Consider the following 19,204-nt stretch of genomic DNA (forward strand, 5'->3'; position numbering starts at 1 on the left):
CATAGATCCTTGAACTTAATGACCTATATAAGATCATAGAAACGAAAATCTATGTTAAACACAATTTCGAGTTTATAGAAATTTGTCATTTACCCTTATTATTATTTTCAATCTCACCAATTTAAACGACAAACTTGAATAAGTGTGTCAATTAACAATAAAATAAAAAATAAAAAAGTGATAGGTTGATTAAGGTCCAAATAATTAATTCCCCACAATTATTGTAGGGAATCTACAAGTAGTTGTGTTCATCTCAATGCTTTTGTCTCGGAATTTACAAATACATCATTAGAATATGAGTATTAAAAAAGAACTATTTTTATTAACCAAATATTTACCATTATTTTTCTGGGCTAATTTCAAATATTATTAAAATGAAACCCAAAATATTTATAAAATAAAAGTAAAATATTATACTTGGGCCTTTGTTTGTCAAATAAATAGGCCCAAATGAGTTGAATCCACATATGCAGCATCTCCAACCATGTTCTCAATTAAACAAAAGGGCTCTATCATCCATACAAAACCCCAATCCAAATAACAAATAAAATGCTACAAGTGCTTCACAATTTGTCTGCATTTTGAACCGGTAACCCGACCAATCTAAACGCAGTTTGGGTTTAGTTAAAAAATTGAAGAAAAAAAAGTTGAGCCGAGTAGCACAAGTAAGGAGTCGGGTTGACCCGGTCCAATTTGATTATCTATATACCTAAAAGTAAATCTCCTCGTGAATAGACATTGTAGACTTTGAGGAATTTGAATATATATATCACCTTGCATGTTGAAAGACAAAATGAAAAATTGTCTAAATTAGGGAGAAATGAAAAAAAAAAGAAAAAAAACCGCCAATCCAATCCGATTTTTTAGACTAGGTTGAGTTTACCTTTGTATATTGAATGGGGCCTATCATTATTCTAGAGCCACTTTGATAGAAGTATATATATAGACTAAAGTTGAACATGTTAAACCGTCGAATCCAAAGAGTCTACTTTGGTAGTTTGAAAGCTTTTGCATTGTTGTTATTATTATTATAAGTTGGTTTTTAATGCCACTGGAATAGTTGAACCCACATCTTCTTCAAGCAATTGCTTTCTAGTTTTCTTTAGTTTTTTTCAAACAAAGATGTTGTAGCTCAACTACTTTCTTCCTATAATGATTAATTTAGTTAAATTTATTGATTATAACAAATTAGTAATTATTTAATTTAAATACTAAATTGTCATCCATCAATAACTTACATTAATTTTCAAGCGTTTTAGATGGTTAAAAATCATTAATTTTCAAGCGATTTTAATTTTAGACCCTATTATATATATATATATATTTATAAATAAAGTAATTAAATACAACCTTAATTTCTACCTTCAAATCCAAGAATTTAGAACATTAAATAAAAAAAATAAAAAAAAATAAAAATCAGGAAGAGGATGAATCTCAATTAATTAAATTAAACTTCACTGATTTCACCTTCTTTGCACATTCCAACTTCCACCATTAATGTCTTCTTCTCCTTTGATTTCATCACTCGGCAACAATTCCTCCTTGGTGACTGTTTATTACACAAACAAACAAATTCACTCATTAATCGTGTTTTAAACATCATATAATTTTCATACTTTTCGTTCAAATTAATCACAACTTACTCTTTCCCACAACTTCGGATCTGTCTTCTTGATCACCTTAACAAAATCGATGATACTGGGGCTCGGACTCTTCCACTTGCACGCCGGTTGTGGTGCTCGATGTCGAATGTATTTACTAACCGTCTCTCCCGTCGTCGAATTCGTCAGTAAGGCATTGGATAAGTAAAACACAAATGCCTTCTGGCAGGGATTTCGACTGACAGGTCGAGTGTTGAATGCATAAGCGGTGTAATCGGCACGACGATACCAATTAAGGAACGTTCTGGATGGCATTTCGACTTCACGGGGCGATAGGATACCACGGAAGATTTGGATGGCATAACCCCACGAGACAGAGATGGTCCAAGTGTTGGATTTGTAGTAGCAAATGGACTGTTGCATTAGCCCTGCCGAGTCTAGCTTCATTGGAATTTTGAGACGGTCAAGGGCCTGGAGGCGCGTGACATTGGGGAAGATCGGCTCCACAATGTCGAGATGGTGCAGCGATACGAATGGTGCGATCGGGTGAGCTGCGAGTAGGCCGAATAGATTTCCATAGACATCGTACTGTAACAACGCAAGTATTATCAATTTAATTACACGCATAAAGAAAGAAAAATTCAAAGATTATAAAACATTAAAGTAGACATATATAAAACTATTAGATATAATGTTTTGTCACGTGGGGAGCACGAGAAATGAAGGACACGTGTCGAGGCTATTATGACATGGCTTGTCAATACGACAAGGTGGGTCCTATCAATACCAACAAACATAAATGCAGACAAACAAATAGTAGATTTTCAGTGACTTTTTGAGTTCCTTTTTATATTATCAAATTTGACCCCAAAACAATTTTGATTTTTTTTTTCTTGCATTGGAGTGTAGAAATTGTGATAATATAAAATTAAAAATGAAGTTTTTAAATACTGAATTCAATTTATTTTAGCAGAATTCCAAATTCCCCAACTCCCAAGGCCTCTCTGAACTTTGTCCACCATTAAAAGATGCATTATGTCAGATGTAAAATATTTTAAAAAATAATAATAAAAAAAAAAGAGATAACTCGGAAAAGACTCGGCCTAACTCGGCCCAAACACACCAATAATTTTGGTTCAAGACAATGTCGGTAACGAAAACCACATTTCTGCCATAAACAGTGCCCATTTTTTCCATATGAACCAACAAAACTCCCCTAATCATCACCGACAAGTAAGAAACCATCCCTTCGTACACTTCTTTTTTACTACCTACCTAATTTAATTGTTAGGTAAAAATGTATGTGTTACTTTTAACAATCCACCTAATCCTAACATTTCAGTTCAAATTTATGATATTAATTCATAGGCGGTAGTTACGGTAAAAAAAGATCATTTGCCTAAAGCTATGAAAATAGTGAAGAATAATCTTTTAGTCATATCACTAATGCTTAGTAAGTGTACTGATTTTTAAACTACATTTTGGTTTTTAACCAAAAAAAAATTGGATCATTATTGAAAGAAAAGATATGGAAAACAAATTTAGTCCATATCAAGGTGGAAGAAGTACAAAATTTAGTCACCATTTGAATATGGTTTTAGATTCTAACCTTTTTAAAGCAAATTTACCATTTAACCTAAAAAAAAAACGTAAAGGTAAAAGTAATAAAATATTAGAGTAAAATAAGGTTGAGATTACATTAACAAACCTGGTGAAATCCGAGTTCCTTGGTGAGCGGAACGCCCAGCTCCGCCATGCAAGCCTGCATTCGGTCATCGGAGCCGTACAATCCGGGATATCTTTGAATACACCGATCCTGCATTTTCACTAAAGCCTCCGCCAATGGGTAGCTAATCGCAAACCCACCACCGCCGTAGGCCATCGAATACGAAAAATAAATGTTTTGTAAATGGCTCTCCGACAAGCTTCCGATATAGTAATACTGAGTATGATCATACTTTCTCAAAACCCTAAGCAAATTATCGGTCACAAAAACGGTGTCGTCGTCGCCCATTACAAACCACCGCACATCCTTCAAACCCAGCCGGAAAGTCTCCGACACGATTCTTGAGATCCGAATCGCCGAACGATGCCCCTGTCGGTTCTTGTACGCGAACTTCGACGTGTCCCCGGAGATTCTAATCGGCGGGAGTTCATCGGAATCTTCATCGATTTTCACCTTCCGGTCCAACCAAACCGTCCCCCTCATCTCCTCCGGTTTAAACCAGAGCTTGATGTAGTTCTTCCTCTGTTCCCACAGCTTCGCCGACGCCGCGATTCCGAAAACAACATGCCGGAGCTCCGTCTGATTCGTAGTGGGTAATCCCCCTTGCGACGAGGTCGAGAGTGAAATTGCGGCAGTGGCGGTGAGATTGTGGAGTGGATCTACGGAAGAGGAAAATGGCTGTGAGTCAGAACAGAGACGGGGAGAGGAGAGAAGTTTAAGAGAGTAAATGAGGTAAGTGAAAGAGATGAAGAAGATGAGACATAAGAGAAGCTTAGAGGAAGTTCTGGACTGAGAATTGAAAGCGGCAGTAATGTGGTGGTTTCCGGCGGGATTTTTCATCGAATCCCAGAAAACTTTCTCTGAATCTTTCATTATTTATGAATACCCACAAAGAATCTTCGATTTGTAGGGAAGAAAAAAATGGGAGATCATAAATCTAAAATCGGAACCTTTAAACAATGCGGGAAGAAGATGAAGAGATTTGGAGAGAAAAGAGTAAAGGCGAAGGAGGAGAGCGTTCTTGTGAGTAACAGAGGGGGCGAAGGGATATCGTAAAATTGAAGGGTTGAGATGATTGAAGGGGGCCAGGTAGGGAAAAAGGGACGGTGGAGGATGGAGGATGGAGGGGAGTACGAAGAGAGGGATGTAGAGGATAAGTTTGTACTGGGCTGGGTTTACTTGGGAGAGTCCTCTCCTGGGGGCTTTTATTTCTATTAAACTTACTCTTTAATTATTTATTCAATTTAATTATTTTTTTATAGTAAAGATTTTATGAAATATAATGTTTTTAGTTTTTTTATTTAGTTAAATACGAGGATTTGTTAGGGTTATACTATGTTAAGGAATGTATTAAATAAAGGTCAATCTCATGTCAATTAACTTTAAAATATGTGATAAAATGTTTTACAAAATACAAAGATAAAAAACGATGTGGAGAGAGGATGGAGGAGTTGTTAATTTAATTGCTCTTGTGATTTTTTTTTAATTTTATTTTTAAAAAATTCATCAAATATCAATTATATTCCCATCAAAATTATCCTAATGAACCAATTTGATTTGTCATTGATATTAGAGATATTGTATTTTATATATAAAAAAAAAAAAAAAGTTATCATAAATATTTTAAATATTTATAGATGGAAACTTAATTCGGATTTGTTTTATGTTTTTAAATTGTTCGACATATATTTAGACAATTAATATTCTTCCTTTTTTTTTTCTTTTTAATGTTTTTTTACTAATTTTTCGAATTAAAACAATTTTTTTAGTATATATTTTCATAGTATTCAAATTTGAATTTTATATTATAAAAAAATAAAATTATATTAAATATATAAAAAAAATATTTAGAATTATAATTTTTCATTTTTAATTGTCTGCCAAACACATCCAAGATTTTGGAAGAAAATTACGTAATCTTGGTTTCGGTGAGATAGTAAATAGTTGGATATAAACTAAATAAGTTAAATTATTATTAAGATCTTAAATTGCAAAAAAGATTAAAAATTTTCTTAGGTATTATTTTTGAAAATTTTCTTTTTCTACTCAAAATTCTATATAATATTATAAGTAGGATCTCAAAATTTTTCTTTATTTTTTTAATTTCTTTTAAAAAAAATAAATATTAGGTCTTTCTTTTATTGTTATTATTTATTTAAGATTTAGAAAGAATATGTAATCATTAATTATTTAAATATGTTTAGATGACCCCTAGTCGGCCACATGAATTAAACATTTAGATATTTCAATCACTAATTTTAATCAAAGTACTTGATTTCTTTTAATCAAACTCAATTCATATTTTGTTGGAGATTTTTCTCATAAAATTAGGAAATATTTTTTCTCCAAAAAAATTCATTTTACATTTTTTTAAAAATGTACGTGCAAATTTAGTCCAATTTAAGTACACATTTTATTTAAAAATTAATTGCTTCTTTGAATTTTGAAAAGCTAAAATTTGAGAATAAATTTGTATTGCAAAAAGAAAAAAAAAATTAAAGAGAATTAAGATATGTTTAAGCTTTATAATACTTTATTAATGAGACAGCTAAAAAGTGGATTTTCTTGGCTTATTATTGTTATTTTGGAGTCTCTTTTTATTTTATCTAAATTTTAAAATTTAATCAATTCTAAAAAAATCTACAATAAATCCAAATATTAACTAATGGGAATATACATTTCATTTTAATGTTTTAGATAAATGTAAAATTAATATATTAATGGGTGGTTAATCTAAGGTTTACGCAAGACTTATGATGGGGAATTAATGATTATGCTTTCAATGAATTATTTTTTTTTTCTTACATATTTTTAGTTAATTAATTGAAATCAGATATGACATTAAATTAATCATTAGAGTTTAAATGATTATTTATGAAAATAATAATCTAAAGTTTATTAATCTTTACAAATCATTTATCATCAAACGGTTAATTTTAACATATCGGTGATGGTCTAAGTTTTGTTGATAGAAAATTTTTTAGGATTGAATCATTGGTATAAAGGAAAAAACGAGTAGAAATATATTCAAATATAGTAAAATTTTATTTTCTATCACAATAAACAATGATAAATATTTAAATATCTATTGGTATCTATTATAACAACGATAAATGTATTTTGCTACCTTTGAAAATATTTTTAGTGAATTTGTACTTTGACAAAATCTTTCTTAATCTTTTCGACTTTTTTATTTACAACACAAAAATCCTATTTTAATCTTCTAATTTAATTACACTTTTTCTTAAATTTATTTTATTGAAAATCATAGTCAATTTAGGTTTTAGGATTATATACTTAAATGCCACTCATGTATATATAAAAAGAGATAAAAACACAATTAGGAATAACTAAGTTGATTATTTAGAAAAATATATTAAAGTTAACTAAAAAAGTCTTAAACTTTCATACTTTTTTTTCTTAAAAAAAGAGTACGTACACGTGGCGCACACTGAGGGTTCATAAAATATTTGGTGTTTATGGGAATCAAAATATGAAGAGTTTACTTTGAGGCATCATAGGCTACATTTTTTCAACTTTTGACTTTATAATTTTCCTAATTCTTTGAATTTCTTAAAAAGAGACAAAACCAATTTGTTGTTTTGGTTCATTTTTTCCAAATGATATTTAGAAACAAAATAAAATTATTTGTATCATTATGTAAAATTTTTTGGATTTTGTCTAGTTTTGTTTATTGTTACGTGGAAATATTGAGATTTTAATGTTATATCTACTAATGTTTTTAGATCACAATCATTAAAAATAAAAGAAAATGGTTGAATTAATAAATTATTATTTTGTAATTTTTTTTTTATAATAAGTTGGAATATGTATAGTTTATATTAGTGACATTTTATTGTTAGAAAATATCGATTCATTCATCGTGTAGTAATAAACGATAAGAAAAGAACATTTTGTAGATATTAACTTTTAATCACATTGAATTGAGACTAAAGTATTAGTTTTAAGGAAAGAAAAACGACAATAAATATAATTTTAAATTTATTTTAATCTACATTTACTCCAAACTTTAAATTGACCAATAAATCAAGTTTTACACCAATGAGTTTGCTTCCAAAACATTCAAGAAATTTCATTTCTCACTAGGCAATGAGGATGGTCAAAACATAACCGTAGAAGAAAATGTGTTGGAAGTAAGTATGACGTCCACTAAATTCCGTGTAATTACATCTAACATGTTTGAGATAGCGATTGTTTAATATTGCTCTTGAAAACACGTCTACAGAACATGTTTAGAAGTGATTCTAAAATAGTTAAAATCATTTAAAAGTCGTTCTAATGGTAGAAAAAAAAAACAACTAAAAATATAAAACCATGAATTGATTGTGAGCGATTAAATTTTTGTTTTTAAGTATTTTTAAACACGACAAAAATAACTTTACCCCTTTCAAAATCACTCTAAAACATGCATTTTATCATAAAAAACCAACATAATACTAAAATTCACTAGATTTTTCATTTTAACCAGAAAACATGCATGTTTTAAAATAATTCTACCCATTCAGAAATTACTTTCGAGCATATAGTATATTAAATCATTTTACTCCCATCGCGACAATTGTAATAATTGATGAATTAGAATAATGTTATAATAAGTGAAAATACATTAAATAATAGCATGGAGGATCATATATATATATATATATATATATATATATATATATATATATATATATATATATATATATATATATATATATATATATATATATATATATATATGTCTTGTTAGTTGGGTCTAACTTACTAGTAGGACTCAATGTTCAACATCAATGGATCTCTTCAAATTTGATATCGTGACGTAAGTACACTAGGAAAATGAAAGAACCTACATTATTATTTATTCTAAGACGATGTTCATGGCTTCATGCCTTTGATAGCAACGTGTGCATTAACTACATATCTAACATTGAAATTAACTACCACTACCAAAGATAGGAGTTCGATTCTCCTTCTAACAACTTTTACTAAGACAACTTCGACCCCGACAATTATATAAACTTGACTTACAAACTTATAAGTTAACATGTATATACCACAATATCCTATTGAAAACGAGACAAGATATATTCTTTAAGAAAATGATCATATTATATGAATTTTATTATCCTCTGGATAGATTAAAAATTATGGAATACGCTATGGATTTTCTTTTCTTTTTTAATATAAAAATTTGAGAGTGAAGAAAAATACAAATAAAACAACAAAATTTAAGGAAACTCGACAATTTTTCTTCTAAGATTCCTATTGTCATCCACGCAGTGACAAATGCAAAATTTAATGTTTGCCACTTTTGTAATTCAACATCTCATATTATTATTAAATTATACACGTTAGTATAATCTTACTTAATTCTTTATGATTATTGATTTAAAATTTGTAATTGTATAACTTTGCAGCATTAAAAAATGATATCATCCGACTTCCACTCTCTTTGTCCATACGTTCCTTTTCAAAATTAAAAATTACATTGATTTAATTTTCAATTAACCCACATTTATTATAAGTATTAGAAACTTAATTAATTGCGCATTTGACAACAAATATGAATTTAATTTTAATGATAGGAAGGACCCAATTGAATGCATTGGGATTCGCAAATGTGTCTAAGAGAGTAGACATTGGTTGACCTCTTCACACCCCTTCACAAACCGCTACTCCCAAGAGACAACGAACACATGATCGTTGGATTCATCCAACAATCTCAGACCATAAAGGCAACCATTTCCCATCGACATTAGCAGCATAGTTTCCATGGAGACAAAATAGAGAACAGAATAGTTATGCTTCCAAGTTAATTAAACCATAGGAGGAAGCTTCCTTACCTGCAACACAAGGCAGAATCACTGATATTCCAAGCCTAATTCCAACAAATAAGCATCATCTTTCAGACCCTTTTTCATATTTTCTTGGCTCTTGCATCTTTGTCTTCATAAAAAGCCCCTCACTCATTCCTCCTTTCTGTAGTGAACTAATAATAATAATAGTAATGTCCCTTATTACGAGTCCTCAAGTTGTCAACTTTGGGGGTTCCCCAACATTTAGAAGATTTTCTATTTTCTTATTTTTCTTATACATTATTCTTGAATAATAGAACTTCATGCATATTTCAACAAAAGAAGAACTATGGCAACTACAACAAGAGGAAAACAAACGTCAGACTAGTCTCATCATGTTTAATGGATGATTCCTTTTCCTGCTCAGGTTCAAGTTCAAATTCTCCAGGAGAAATGATCGAGATATTCTACAAATGCATCAATGAAAAGAACTTAAAGGAAATGAGCACTTACATCTCAGAAGACTGCCTCATTGAAGACACCTTGTTCAGTGAAAAATTTAAAGGGAAGAAGGTAAAAATGAGCTATATTAAACATATATGTATTCATGTCCTCATTCATAGAACATGTATGTCCATGAAACCTACCTGCAGGCAGCTATGAGTTTCATCGAAAAACTGACTGAAAGCATGGGTCCAGATATGAAGTTTAGAATCCGTAAAGTATACGAAAGACGCCCTTCCACGGCAAGAGCAATCTGGCATTTAGGTAGTTCATAGTTCTATCAAGTTCATCCATCCATAATCATATATTCTACCATTCCAAAACATTGACAAACCTAATTATCATTTGGCAGAGTGGAGGAACATGGAGATTCCCTTAACCAAGGGTTGCACCTTCATTGACATCAGAGATGAAGAAAGAAAAACTATACAGTTAACATTCTATAATACATGAAGTAAATGTGGGAGATAAACTTCATAAGTTCCAACTTTATACGGTACAAAGACATTGACACAACTTCTACCAACCCTATTTTGAAGTAACTTTTCTTATTACCCGAAGTTCTATCAACTCCTAAATTCTACTCTTATGAATGTTTCATCTCAGCCTTCCACATTTGGCTAAAGGTGTCGACAAATTGTGAACGATTAAGTTCAAAGTGAAATTGTATGATTTTAAAAATTATATCACTAATTGAATTTAATTTTTAAAAGGGAGTGTTTAAGGATCAAAATTCAACTCATTTACAAATTGAGAGAATTTGATTGTCTATCACTAAAATATCAAATCCAATTTTCATAACTATATAAGTTTGAGAGTCAAATTTTAAATATTGACAACTACTATCATAGTCTAAGGTAGTTTTTACCATTTGTCCAGAAAGAAATTTAAGGTCTTTTACGAACAATAATTGAAAGAAATTAACATAGTTTCCACAAAGATAAAACTGTCGTGTGAAAGGGGAAGAACAGTATACTTCTGATTCCAAGCTAACTAAATCATAAGAGAAAGCTTCGTTGCCCACAGCCCAAGGCAAAATCACCGATATTCCTTGCCCATTTCCAACAAATAAGCACAAGCACAATGTTTCAAAACTATTTATGTTTCTTTGGCTCTTGCATCTTTGTCTTCATAAAAGGCCCCCACAAATTTCTCCTGCTACAGTGAATTAATAATAATAATGGCCACTGTTGTAAGTCCTCAGGCTCGAATGTGGGAGGCTCCCAATCACTGAAACGCGTTTCCTACACATCCTTGACTAATAGAATCTCGTATATTACAACAAAAGATCTATGACAACTACAACAAGAGAAAAACAAACAGATTAACAACGACGTAAAGCTCAAGCTCCATCTCAAGTCATCATGCTTAAAGGACGATTCTCTTTCCCACTTAGATTCAAATTCAAATTCTCCAACAGAAATGCTTGAGAGTTTTTACAAATGCATCAATGAACAAAACTTGAAGGAATTGAACAATTACATTTCAGAAGCCTGCCTCATTGATGACTCCTTGTTCGATGAACCATTTATATGGAAGAAGGTAAAACAAGCAGCTTGACATATTGGAAGAACATGGAGATTCCCTTCACCAAGGGTAGCACTTTCATTGACATCATGAATGAAGAAGAAGGAAAAACTATACAGTTAACCAAGCATAATCCCACTACCTGATAATTTCAATTGTATTAGAAAAATAAAATCTTACTTACGTCAAATGCAACTCTTTCACTAGAAGGCACAAATTATGATTGAACCACCGGTAAGAGCGGGACATCTAATCTTGGTAAGTACTCAAGCCATCATTTCCAACAATTTTTTTTTAAAATGAGAAACAAGAGGAATATACAAAGAGTAAAAAGACCTATGGATCCATTTCCAACAATTTCGATCACTCAACATTCAGATATGAGTAAAATCATTCAAGTTAACTAAATAGAGAACAGAATAGTTATGCTTCCAAGTTAACTAAACCATAGGAGAAAGCTTCCTTACCTGCAACACAAGGCAGAATCACCGATATTCCAAACCTAATTCCAACAAATAAGCATCATCTTTCGAACCTTTTTTCACATTCTCTTGGCTCTTGCATCTTTGTCTTCATAAAAAACCCCCACTCATTCCTCCTTTCTGCGGTGAACTAATAATAATAATAGTAATGTCCCTTATTACGAGTCCTCAAGCTGTCAACTTTGGGGGCTCCCCATCATTTAGAAGATTTTCTTATACATTGTTCTTGAATAAAAGAACTTCATGTATATTTCAACAAAAGAAGAACTACGGCAACTACAACAAGAGAAAAACAAACGTCAGACTAGTCTCATCATGTTTAATGGATGATTCCTTTTCCTACTCAAGTTCAAGTTCAAATTCTCCAGGAGAAATGATTGAGATGTTCTACAAATGCATCAATGAAAAGAACTTAAAGAAAATGAACACTTACATCTCAGAAGACTGCCTCATTGAAGACTCCTTGTTCATTGAAAAATTTAAAGGGAAGAAGGTAAATGAGCTATATTAAACATATCTGTATTCCTGTCCTCATTCATAGAACATGTATGTCCATGGAACCTACCTGCAGGCAGCTATGAGTTTCATCGAAAAACTAACTGAAAGCATGGGTCCAGATGTGAAGTTTAGAATTCGTACAGTATACGAAAGACGCCCTTCCATGGCAGGAGCAATCTGGCATTTGGGTAGTTCATAGTTCTATCAAGTTCATCCATCCATAATCATATATTCTACCATTCCAAAACATTGACAAACCTAATTATCATTTGGCAGAGTGGAGGAACATGGAGATTCCCTTAACCAAGGGTTGCACCTTCATTGACATCAGAGATGAAGAAAGAAAAACTATACAGTTAACCATAAATAAACTTAATATCTGATGCTTTCAATCATATTGGAAAAATAAGATCTTGCTCATATTAAAATGCAACTCTTTTACAGGATGGTACAAATTATAACTGAATCACAATTAAAAGCAGGACATCTATTCTTGGTAAGTACAAAAAAACCATCATTTTCAACAATTTCAAAACATTCAACATTTTGAAATGAGTAAAAATCGTTCAATGCTCATTCAATTGCAATCAAACTAACTTGAGTGTATTGACACATGCTCAATTTGTTGGTCTGATAAGGCTTTGTTCTCTATAACTAATATCAGGCTATAATGAAACTTGTGACTTTATTGCTTGCAAAGCATCCAGCAATCTTGGAATGTAAGTCAAATTTAATACCTTATGCCATAGATCTTCGTGAGCCAAAGCTTCTCACTAAACATTAAAGATACATAAACTATGTCTCATGTAGGGTTGACAAAAGTTTCTCAACAACGTTGGGTAAAGAGGATATCAAAGATCTGTATATTTCTCTTCAAACATCTCTTGGACAACTTTTTGAAGAGCTATCTAACCTTCATACATCTTGGGACTCAACTATATAGTCATGTACTCAATTTTTTATGTTATGTTATAGAGTGTTTCAAGTAAAGGACACATCATATAAACACATATACATCATATAAACACATATAAATTTATTCCGTTCGCGGGAATGGAAAAGATTGTGAACATACAAAATATCCCCTTCTAGTCGTCTTTTCCACCACGACTCAAATATGTATGTATATCATATAAGTGTTAAACAAATTCACGGCCGGTACGTTTTAGATATAGAATTAAGATTCAAATATAATTCAAAACATTCTATAATACATGAAGTAAATGTGGGAGATAACTTCATAAATTCCAACTTTATAAGGTACAAACACTGAAACGCAGTTCTTACACATCCTTGACTAATAGAATCTCGTGTATAACAAAAAAGATCTGGAGCATTTGCAAGCCCTATACAAAGATTCTAATCTTTATAACCCTTACACGTTTTGGGTCTCCACTTTTTTATATGTACTCTTTATTTTACTTCATTTCACAAATAAAGAAAATATCAAACATAACCACAGCGGGGTCATGGACATGGTAGAGTTTGTGAACATACAAAACATCCCCTTCTAGAACAGACACTACAACTTGATCTTAGCCAAAAGGCCGAGAAAGGTATAACAAAACATCCCCTTCTAGAATAGATACTACACTTGACCTTAGCCAGATGGCCGAGAAAGGTATTACAAAACATCCCCTTCTAGTCATCGTTTCCATCAGGACTCAAATATGTTTCTAACAATGAAAGAACAGCCAATGGACCAAGAAGAGGGGGGAGTGGTGGAGGCTTGCTGAACGCTGCAATTGGGTCAGCTTTCTCTTTTGTAACCACAGACTCTCCCTCAGAATCATTCTTCATTCCTTGCCTTTGTACTGTGGAAGTCAGACTACCTAATCAAATTGCAGTCCAACATTAACTTTTGTCTACATAATCTTTGTACTTGAGAAACTAAAAAGCTTCAAATAGATAGCAAAATTTGTATGGTTGAATTATAAGTTTAACTAATATACCTTAATAAGTTCTTTGAACTTTCAATTTCGTACTCAACAAATCACTAAACTTATTCTCACTAATTTTATTGTTCAACTCTTAGACCTAAAATCAACCTACTAAGAGACCCTTAAAAATGAGTGTCATGCAAGTGTTTCACAAATTCACAGCCTAACCCATTCGATACAAAATTGAGATTGCGAGATCAATTAAAAAACATTTTAAAACACAGGGAGTTAACTTTAGAAGTTCAGAAAGAATTTTTTAAGGTACAAAGACTAAATCGACAAAACTCCGAATTCTTAGGAGCCAATCTTGTAATTTACCAAAAAAAAATGGAAAGATTAAATCAATCAAAGAGAAGGGACAATACCCCATGATCCTTTCGTAGGATGGATCAGTTTAGGTTTGTTCTTTACAGTCAATAAGGCAGCTGCACCACGCATATGTATTTTACAACTTTCAGCAGTTAAGCTTCCGCAAACTCAGAGGCCAATGAGTTGAATATCACAGAAGCAGAGATTGTATATTCAATCTGATCATAATATGAAAAATAACAAAACTTAGGATCAAGAACTTCAAAAAAAAAAAAGTAATATAAAGGAAAAGAGACGAAAGTTTAAGCACAGATTAACAAAGATTGTTGCGAGGGAGGAAAAATATGAAGAGTTACATGAGATATGGGTTTTAGAAGGTACGAGAAGCGCAAGATGAGAGTGTCCGCACTCCGATGTTATGCAATCGACGTCATTCCGGTGTTGAACAAGATTGGCTTTTATATCGAAGCTGAGAGTTTTGGAGTCGGCTTGGGGAGTGGAACTTTCGGGAACTTCGTGGACTACATTACGTGGCTTTATTTATAGGGCTTTCATTCTTTCAAGCCCACCAAAATTGGCCCGTTGGGTTTCGGCCCAAGATCCAAACTTTCTATACGATGTTAGACTATTAGAAAAATTATTAAAGTTTTATTACTTATTGATATCGGTCGGTCGGAATCGGTTTTACGTAGTCCGTTTCAAATGATTTTGACATCAAATGGTTTAACACTTACAAATAAAATGAGTCTCCAATTTTAGAATCTTCTACGTCATATTATAATTATTTTGAAAATAAACATTAATGCAAATATTAGAATGATTATTTAGTGAAAAATATATATTTAAAATCAAATAAAAACAAAATTGAAAGCATAATAATAAGAGTAATAAATTGTAACATTTCGTAATTAAATTCAACAGCAGAGAAAAAAGTTTTGAAATTATAATATTTTCATATATTTTAATTTAATAAAAAGAAAAGCTGGGGGGAAGGAAATAAAAATGATGTTTCCAAAGATGGTTGAGGTTTTGTTTGTCTTGGAAATTGGGCGACAAGTAGTCCAAGAAAGAACGACACGTCGGCAGGAAAAGGACGTGTATAATTTTGAAAAACAAACCAAAAAGAGTTGAGTAGATGTGTAACTTTCTTTTGCTTACACGTCTTCTCTTTTTAGAAACCAAACCTTACACTTCTTTTTTTCAACTTTGGTTTTATTTTTCAACAAAAAAATATATATCTAATTAGACCATTCTATTTGCACTATTTTATTTTATTTGGATAAATATTATGCTATAAACAATATATAATTGGAAGTTTCACATTATACTCTTCAAACCGCATCTAAAAGAATGAATAGTCTTAATGAATAGAATCCTTAAAATTTATGTTTAATTGATTCTCATATATTTTTAAAAGTGTAAACTATACGTTGACACTAAATTTAAATTTAATTAGATATAAAATTTATACTCATTCCCTTAAAATCCTAAAACTAGAATTTAGACAGAAAATTTAAAAACTTAATTTTCTGTTTAGAAAAAAATGTACGATTAGAGTTGAAAGATTTTAACATGAAACTCCTCGGTTTTAGGACAATTGAGTTGAGTTATTATTGATAATTCATGTTTAGCAAGTTCATAAAATTTCTACATTTATATTAAACATAAAATTAAAAGTACAGAAAAGCGTATTAGTGGTCTCCAAAATCAAATATGGTAATAAGCACTTCCTTCTTTTAATTTTCCCTTAAGAAAAATAAAAAAAAGATATACAAGAAAAGAGAGTGGTGTTTTTTCTTTTCTTTTCTTTTTACTACTTGTAATTTTAATGTAAATAATTATAACATTATAAGAAAAGTTAATTTAATTTCTGTAAACATTTCTCCTCCTAATTTCCTTCTGCAGCTCTTCCTCGCCATCCACTTCTTCCAGTTCCTGAAAACGAACGTCGTCGTTTTAGAGCAATTAATACACACATAATAAATTTTTAACTTAATCCCTCTGAATAATTAGATAGTTTGCGAGTAAAACGACGAAACTAACCTTGGGTCCTAAAAACAACCCGTACGGAACTCCGTCGAATTTATCCGTGTGATGGATCTTCACCAAATTTAAAAATATATATATTTAAAATATTTACGAAATATAACAAAATTATATAGTAATATAAATTTTTCATATATTTTTATACTAAATTTTGTTATATTTTATTATTATTTTAAATAATCTTTTATTATATTAAATATTAAAGATAATTATGCAAAAAAAAAAAAGTAACGACGAGTCGAAGCGTACATGATGGGCAGCAGCGACACGTCGTAAGTAGGGGACAGCGGCAATGGGACCCACGGGGAAACGACGATGAACGAGGCCATCGTGGACGAACATGTAGGCCATCCCAAACACCGTAATTCCCAAACCCTGTACATTAGCCAATCATGGAGACCCACGTCATACAAAAGAAATTGCTGACTTGGATTTCAACTTCCCTCACCACTTTACTAAGTTGGGTTGGAAGGATTCTAAAGTTGGAAAGTATGAATCGTCCATTAATGTTCATAAAATTAGGAGGAAATACTTTAAGTATCGGTTCTTCATATTTATAAGAGAAAAAAAGAAAAATATCTAATCTATTTGATACTCAATATCATAAATTGAGTATGAAATTCAGAGAAAGAGAGAGAGAGAGAAAGAGACGTACGGCACCAAAACAAAGGCCGGGAAAGAAGCCATGATTGAAGAGGCCGAAAGAAAGAAGGGCAATGGCTGGAATTGCGTTTATAATCGCAAACACATCGTTCTTTTCAAATGCTCCAACCCTCGGCTTGTGATGAGACTACTCAAAAACAATAATAATTTTTACTATATGCTTTTCAACTTTATTATATTCACCTAATTATATTATTAATTACCTCGTGCATATCCCATAACGATGCATGCCATAGCTCTTTGTGAGCCCATCTTGCCCAAAATTCCATTCCCACCTATCATCGATCAAAAATGGTTCAAGAACACGTTGGAATGACTTTTTAAAGTTTTTCAATTTTAAAATTTAAACAAAGTAGCTCACACTAGAACCAATAGATAGTACAAAAGTGCCGAACATTTCTAAAATTGGAAATTCTCCGCCCTGCAAAATAGATAATAAAACTCAGCTCTTTCTTTTTTACTCGAAACATACATGAATAAACGTATCTACAATTTAAAATTCTCAAACTTTTCGTTTATGTCACTTTATTAATCTATTCGAATACACGAGTAATAGTAGAATTTTCATACCTAAAAACATTTTACTAAGTGTTGGATGTCATATGATGAAACTAAAGTAGAAAAAAGAACATGAAGCAGAAGAAAAGAGCATAATCCATCATATTTGTTGAAAGAGGAAAGAAGAGAAACTCCCAAAACAGAACACAAAATTCTCAAACTTGTCATTAACACATAACTTGTCAAATTGTGAAAAGAAATGGTAAGGTATATACCAACATAATGCTAAAAAAAGATTTCTCACCACATTTATTGCATACCATTTTCTTTCCTATAAAAATATGTCACATTGCATAGAATATTAACCATATATATCAAATTTCATTTTCCAACAAAATACCTCGAGAAATTCTCTGATGACTTGTACTGAAATTGATTTATAATATAATGTAATTCAAAATTCTTGTTCGGAATTAGCATTTTGTTATAATTATTTTTTATTTTCATTATTTCTCGCTTTACTATTTCATTTTTATTTCAACTCTTCTAAATCTCAACAATCTTAATTATATTTCAGCTTTCCAAAGAACTCTTAAATAGAAACTCATAAACAAAACGAAATAACATTAGTTTTAGGAAAGATTCGACTGTACATCTATATTTAAGTTTTGTTGACGGGATTTTGTAATTCAGTAAAAATATAAAATGAATAAAAATATAAAGAATGGAACTTGATTCAAAGTTTAAAAGATCTAAAAGAATACTTTATGATATATATACACACTACCAACGAATATCAAATTGAGGAAAACTCGAATCTTCGATAAATCTACGGATGACACTCGGTATTAATTTATAAGTCGATAGAAAATAACTTAATAACATCACTATTTCAATGTCGCATTTATCTAATAGATCGAGATATTAACGAGATTTAATTAAAAGAAAAAGAAGAAGAAGATGATGATGAAAACAGAGTACCTCCATTATTTGGGAAGAGAATCGGTAATAAACAGCGATGGCGGCCATTGAAGTGATCCCAAAGCTCGAAACAATTGCAGCTATCAAATAACCCTCTCTTTCTGCTTTCTTCTTCCTCATTTTCTCCTCCACACTCATTTTCAATTTCTTAACCATTTCATCTTCTTCACTTTTCTTCTTCTTCATCTTCATAACCATCAATCTTCTCCACCTCTGTTTCGCAAAACACCGCCACGGAAAACCTCGACTCGGAGCTCCCGCCGGGCGTTGAAACAACCTCCCGTAATCATAACGGTACTGCCCGGCGGTTGCAACGGCCGAAATCACCGTCGCCATGAAAGGAAATGGAATTCGAGAGGAAAAAAAAAAAAAATTTAGGATCGGTTTAAATTGGAGGCTGCGTACTGAATGTGAATGGGCCAATTAGTTAATGAAGAATTGTCATTTTTGGTATAATGGTGAAGTTACTAAAAGAACCTTACACTTCTTATATTATTTAAGGTAAGTTATTGGTTTTGTTTGTGTTATGTGCTATTGTGTTTTGTTAGTTTTGTTCATCTTCATCTAATGTTGCACTTTCCAACTTTTGTCATTAATCTTACTTTTCATCTTTTTCTAGTGAAGTTACGGA

General features: G+C 31.4%; 4 protein-coding genes and 1 pseudogene across 11 annotated transcripts; 1 reads left to right on the plus strand and 4 right to left on the minus strand.

The window, feature by feature from the left end:
- Nucleotides 1–1,257: 1,257 nt before the first annotated feature.
- On the minus strand, nt 1,258–4,458 carry LOC103482775 (uncharacterized). The gene is made up of 3 exons (XM_008439097.3): nt 3,310–4,458; nt 1,644–2,189; nt 1,258–1,549 (listed from the first exon to the last, which is right to left on the minus strand). Exons 1-3 carry the CDS (start codon nt 4,198–4,200, stop codon nt 1,448–1,450), a joined length of 1,539 nt encoding a protein of 512 aa, XP_008437319.1. The 5' UTR covers nt 4,201–4,458; the 3' UTR covers nt 1,258–1,447.
- A 4,780-nt stretch (nt 4,459–9,238) lies between these two features.
- LOC103482777 (uncharacterized) lies at nt 9,239–13,313 on the plus strand. 3 transcript variants are annotated; one of them, XM_008439102.3, is made up of 6 exons: nt 9,239–9,698; nt 9,779–9,893; nt 9,982–10,060; nt 12,581–12,632; nt 12,801–12,855; nt 12,947–13,288. In XM_008439102.3, the coding sequence occupies exons 1-6, from the start codon at nt 9,528–9,530 to the stop codon at nt 13,123–13,125; spliced, it is 651 nt and encodes a 216-aa protein (XP_008437324.1). In that variant the 5' UTR covers nt 9,239–9,527; the 3' UTR covers nt 13,126–13,288. The 3 variants fall into 3 exon arrangements, with proteins under 3 accessions (XP_008437324.1, XP_050945846.1, XP_008437322.1); XM_051089889.1 differs by lacking the exon at nt 9,982–10,060 and adding an exon at nt 12,413–12,491; XM_008439100.3 differs by lacking the exons at nt 9,239–9,698; nt 9,779–9,893; nt 9,982–10,060 and adding exons at nt 11,624–12,131; nt 12,210–12,324; nt 12,413–12,491 and having other exon boundaries at nt 12,947–13,313.
- A 60-nt stretch (nt 13,314–13,373) lies between these two features.
- Nucleotides 13,374–14,603, minus strand: LOC103482776 (uncharacterized). 2 transcript variants are annotated; one of them, XM_051089891.1, is made up of 2 exons: nt 14,442–14,603; nt 13,374–13,950 (listed from the first exon to the last, which is right to left on the minus strand). In XM_051089891.1, the coding sequence occupies exons 1-2, from the start codon at nt 14,512–14,514 to the stop codon at nt 13,778–13,780; spliced, it is 246 nt and encodes an 81-aa protein (XP_050945848.1). In that variant the 5' UTR covers nt 14,515–14,603; the 3' UTR covers nt 13,374–13,777. The 2 variants fall into 2 exon arrangements, with proteins under 2 accessions (XP_050945848.1, XP_050945847.1); XM_051089890.1 differs by having other exon boundaries at nt 13,374–13,968.
- LOC127151071 (U2 spliceosomal RNA) lies at nt 13,538–13,696 on the minus strand (annotated as a pseudogene).
- A 1,496-nt stretch (nt 14,604–16,099) lies between the features above and the next one.
- Nucleotides 16,100–19,005, minus strand: LOC103482780 (beta-carotene hydroxylase 2, chloroplastic). Of its 5 annotated transcripts, XM_008439103.3 has the most exons (7): nt 18,574–18,999; nt 17,456–17,515; nt 17,298–17,369; nt 17,087–17,221; nt 16,681–16,806; nt 16,429–16,485; nt 16,100–16,320 (listed from the first exon to the last, which is right to left on the minus strand). In XM_008439103.3, exons 1-7 carry the CDS (start codon nt 18,907–18,909, stop codon nt 16,249–16,251), a joined length of 858 nt encoding a protein of 285 aa, XP_008437325.1. In that variant the 5' UTR covers nt 18,910–18,999; the 3' UTR covers nt 16,100–16,248. The 5 variants fall into 5 exon arrangements, with proteins under 5 accessions (XP_008437325.1, XP_008437326.1, XP_016898855.1 ...); XM_008439104.3 differs by lacking the exon at nt 17,087–17,221 and having other exon boundaries at nt 18,574–19,005; XM_017043366.2 differs by lacking the exon at nt 16,429–16,485 and having other exon boundaries at nt 18,574–19,002.
- Between the last annotated feature and the right edge of the window lie 199 nt (nt 19,006–19,204).

The sequence above is a fragment of the Cucumis melo genome, chromosome 9 (genome assembly GCF_025177605.1).
Source record: "Cucumis melo cultivar AY chromosome 9, USDA_Cmelo_AY_1.0, whole genome shotgun sequence".
NCBI lineage: Eukaryota > Viridiplantae > Streptophyta > Magnoliopsida > Cucurbitales > Cucurbitaceae > Cucumis > Cucumis melo.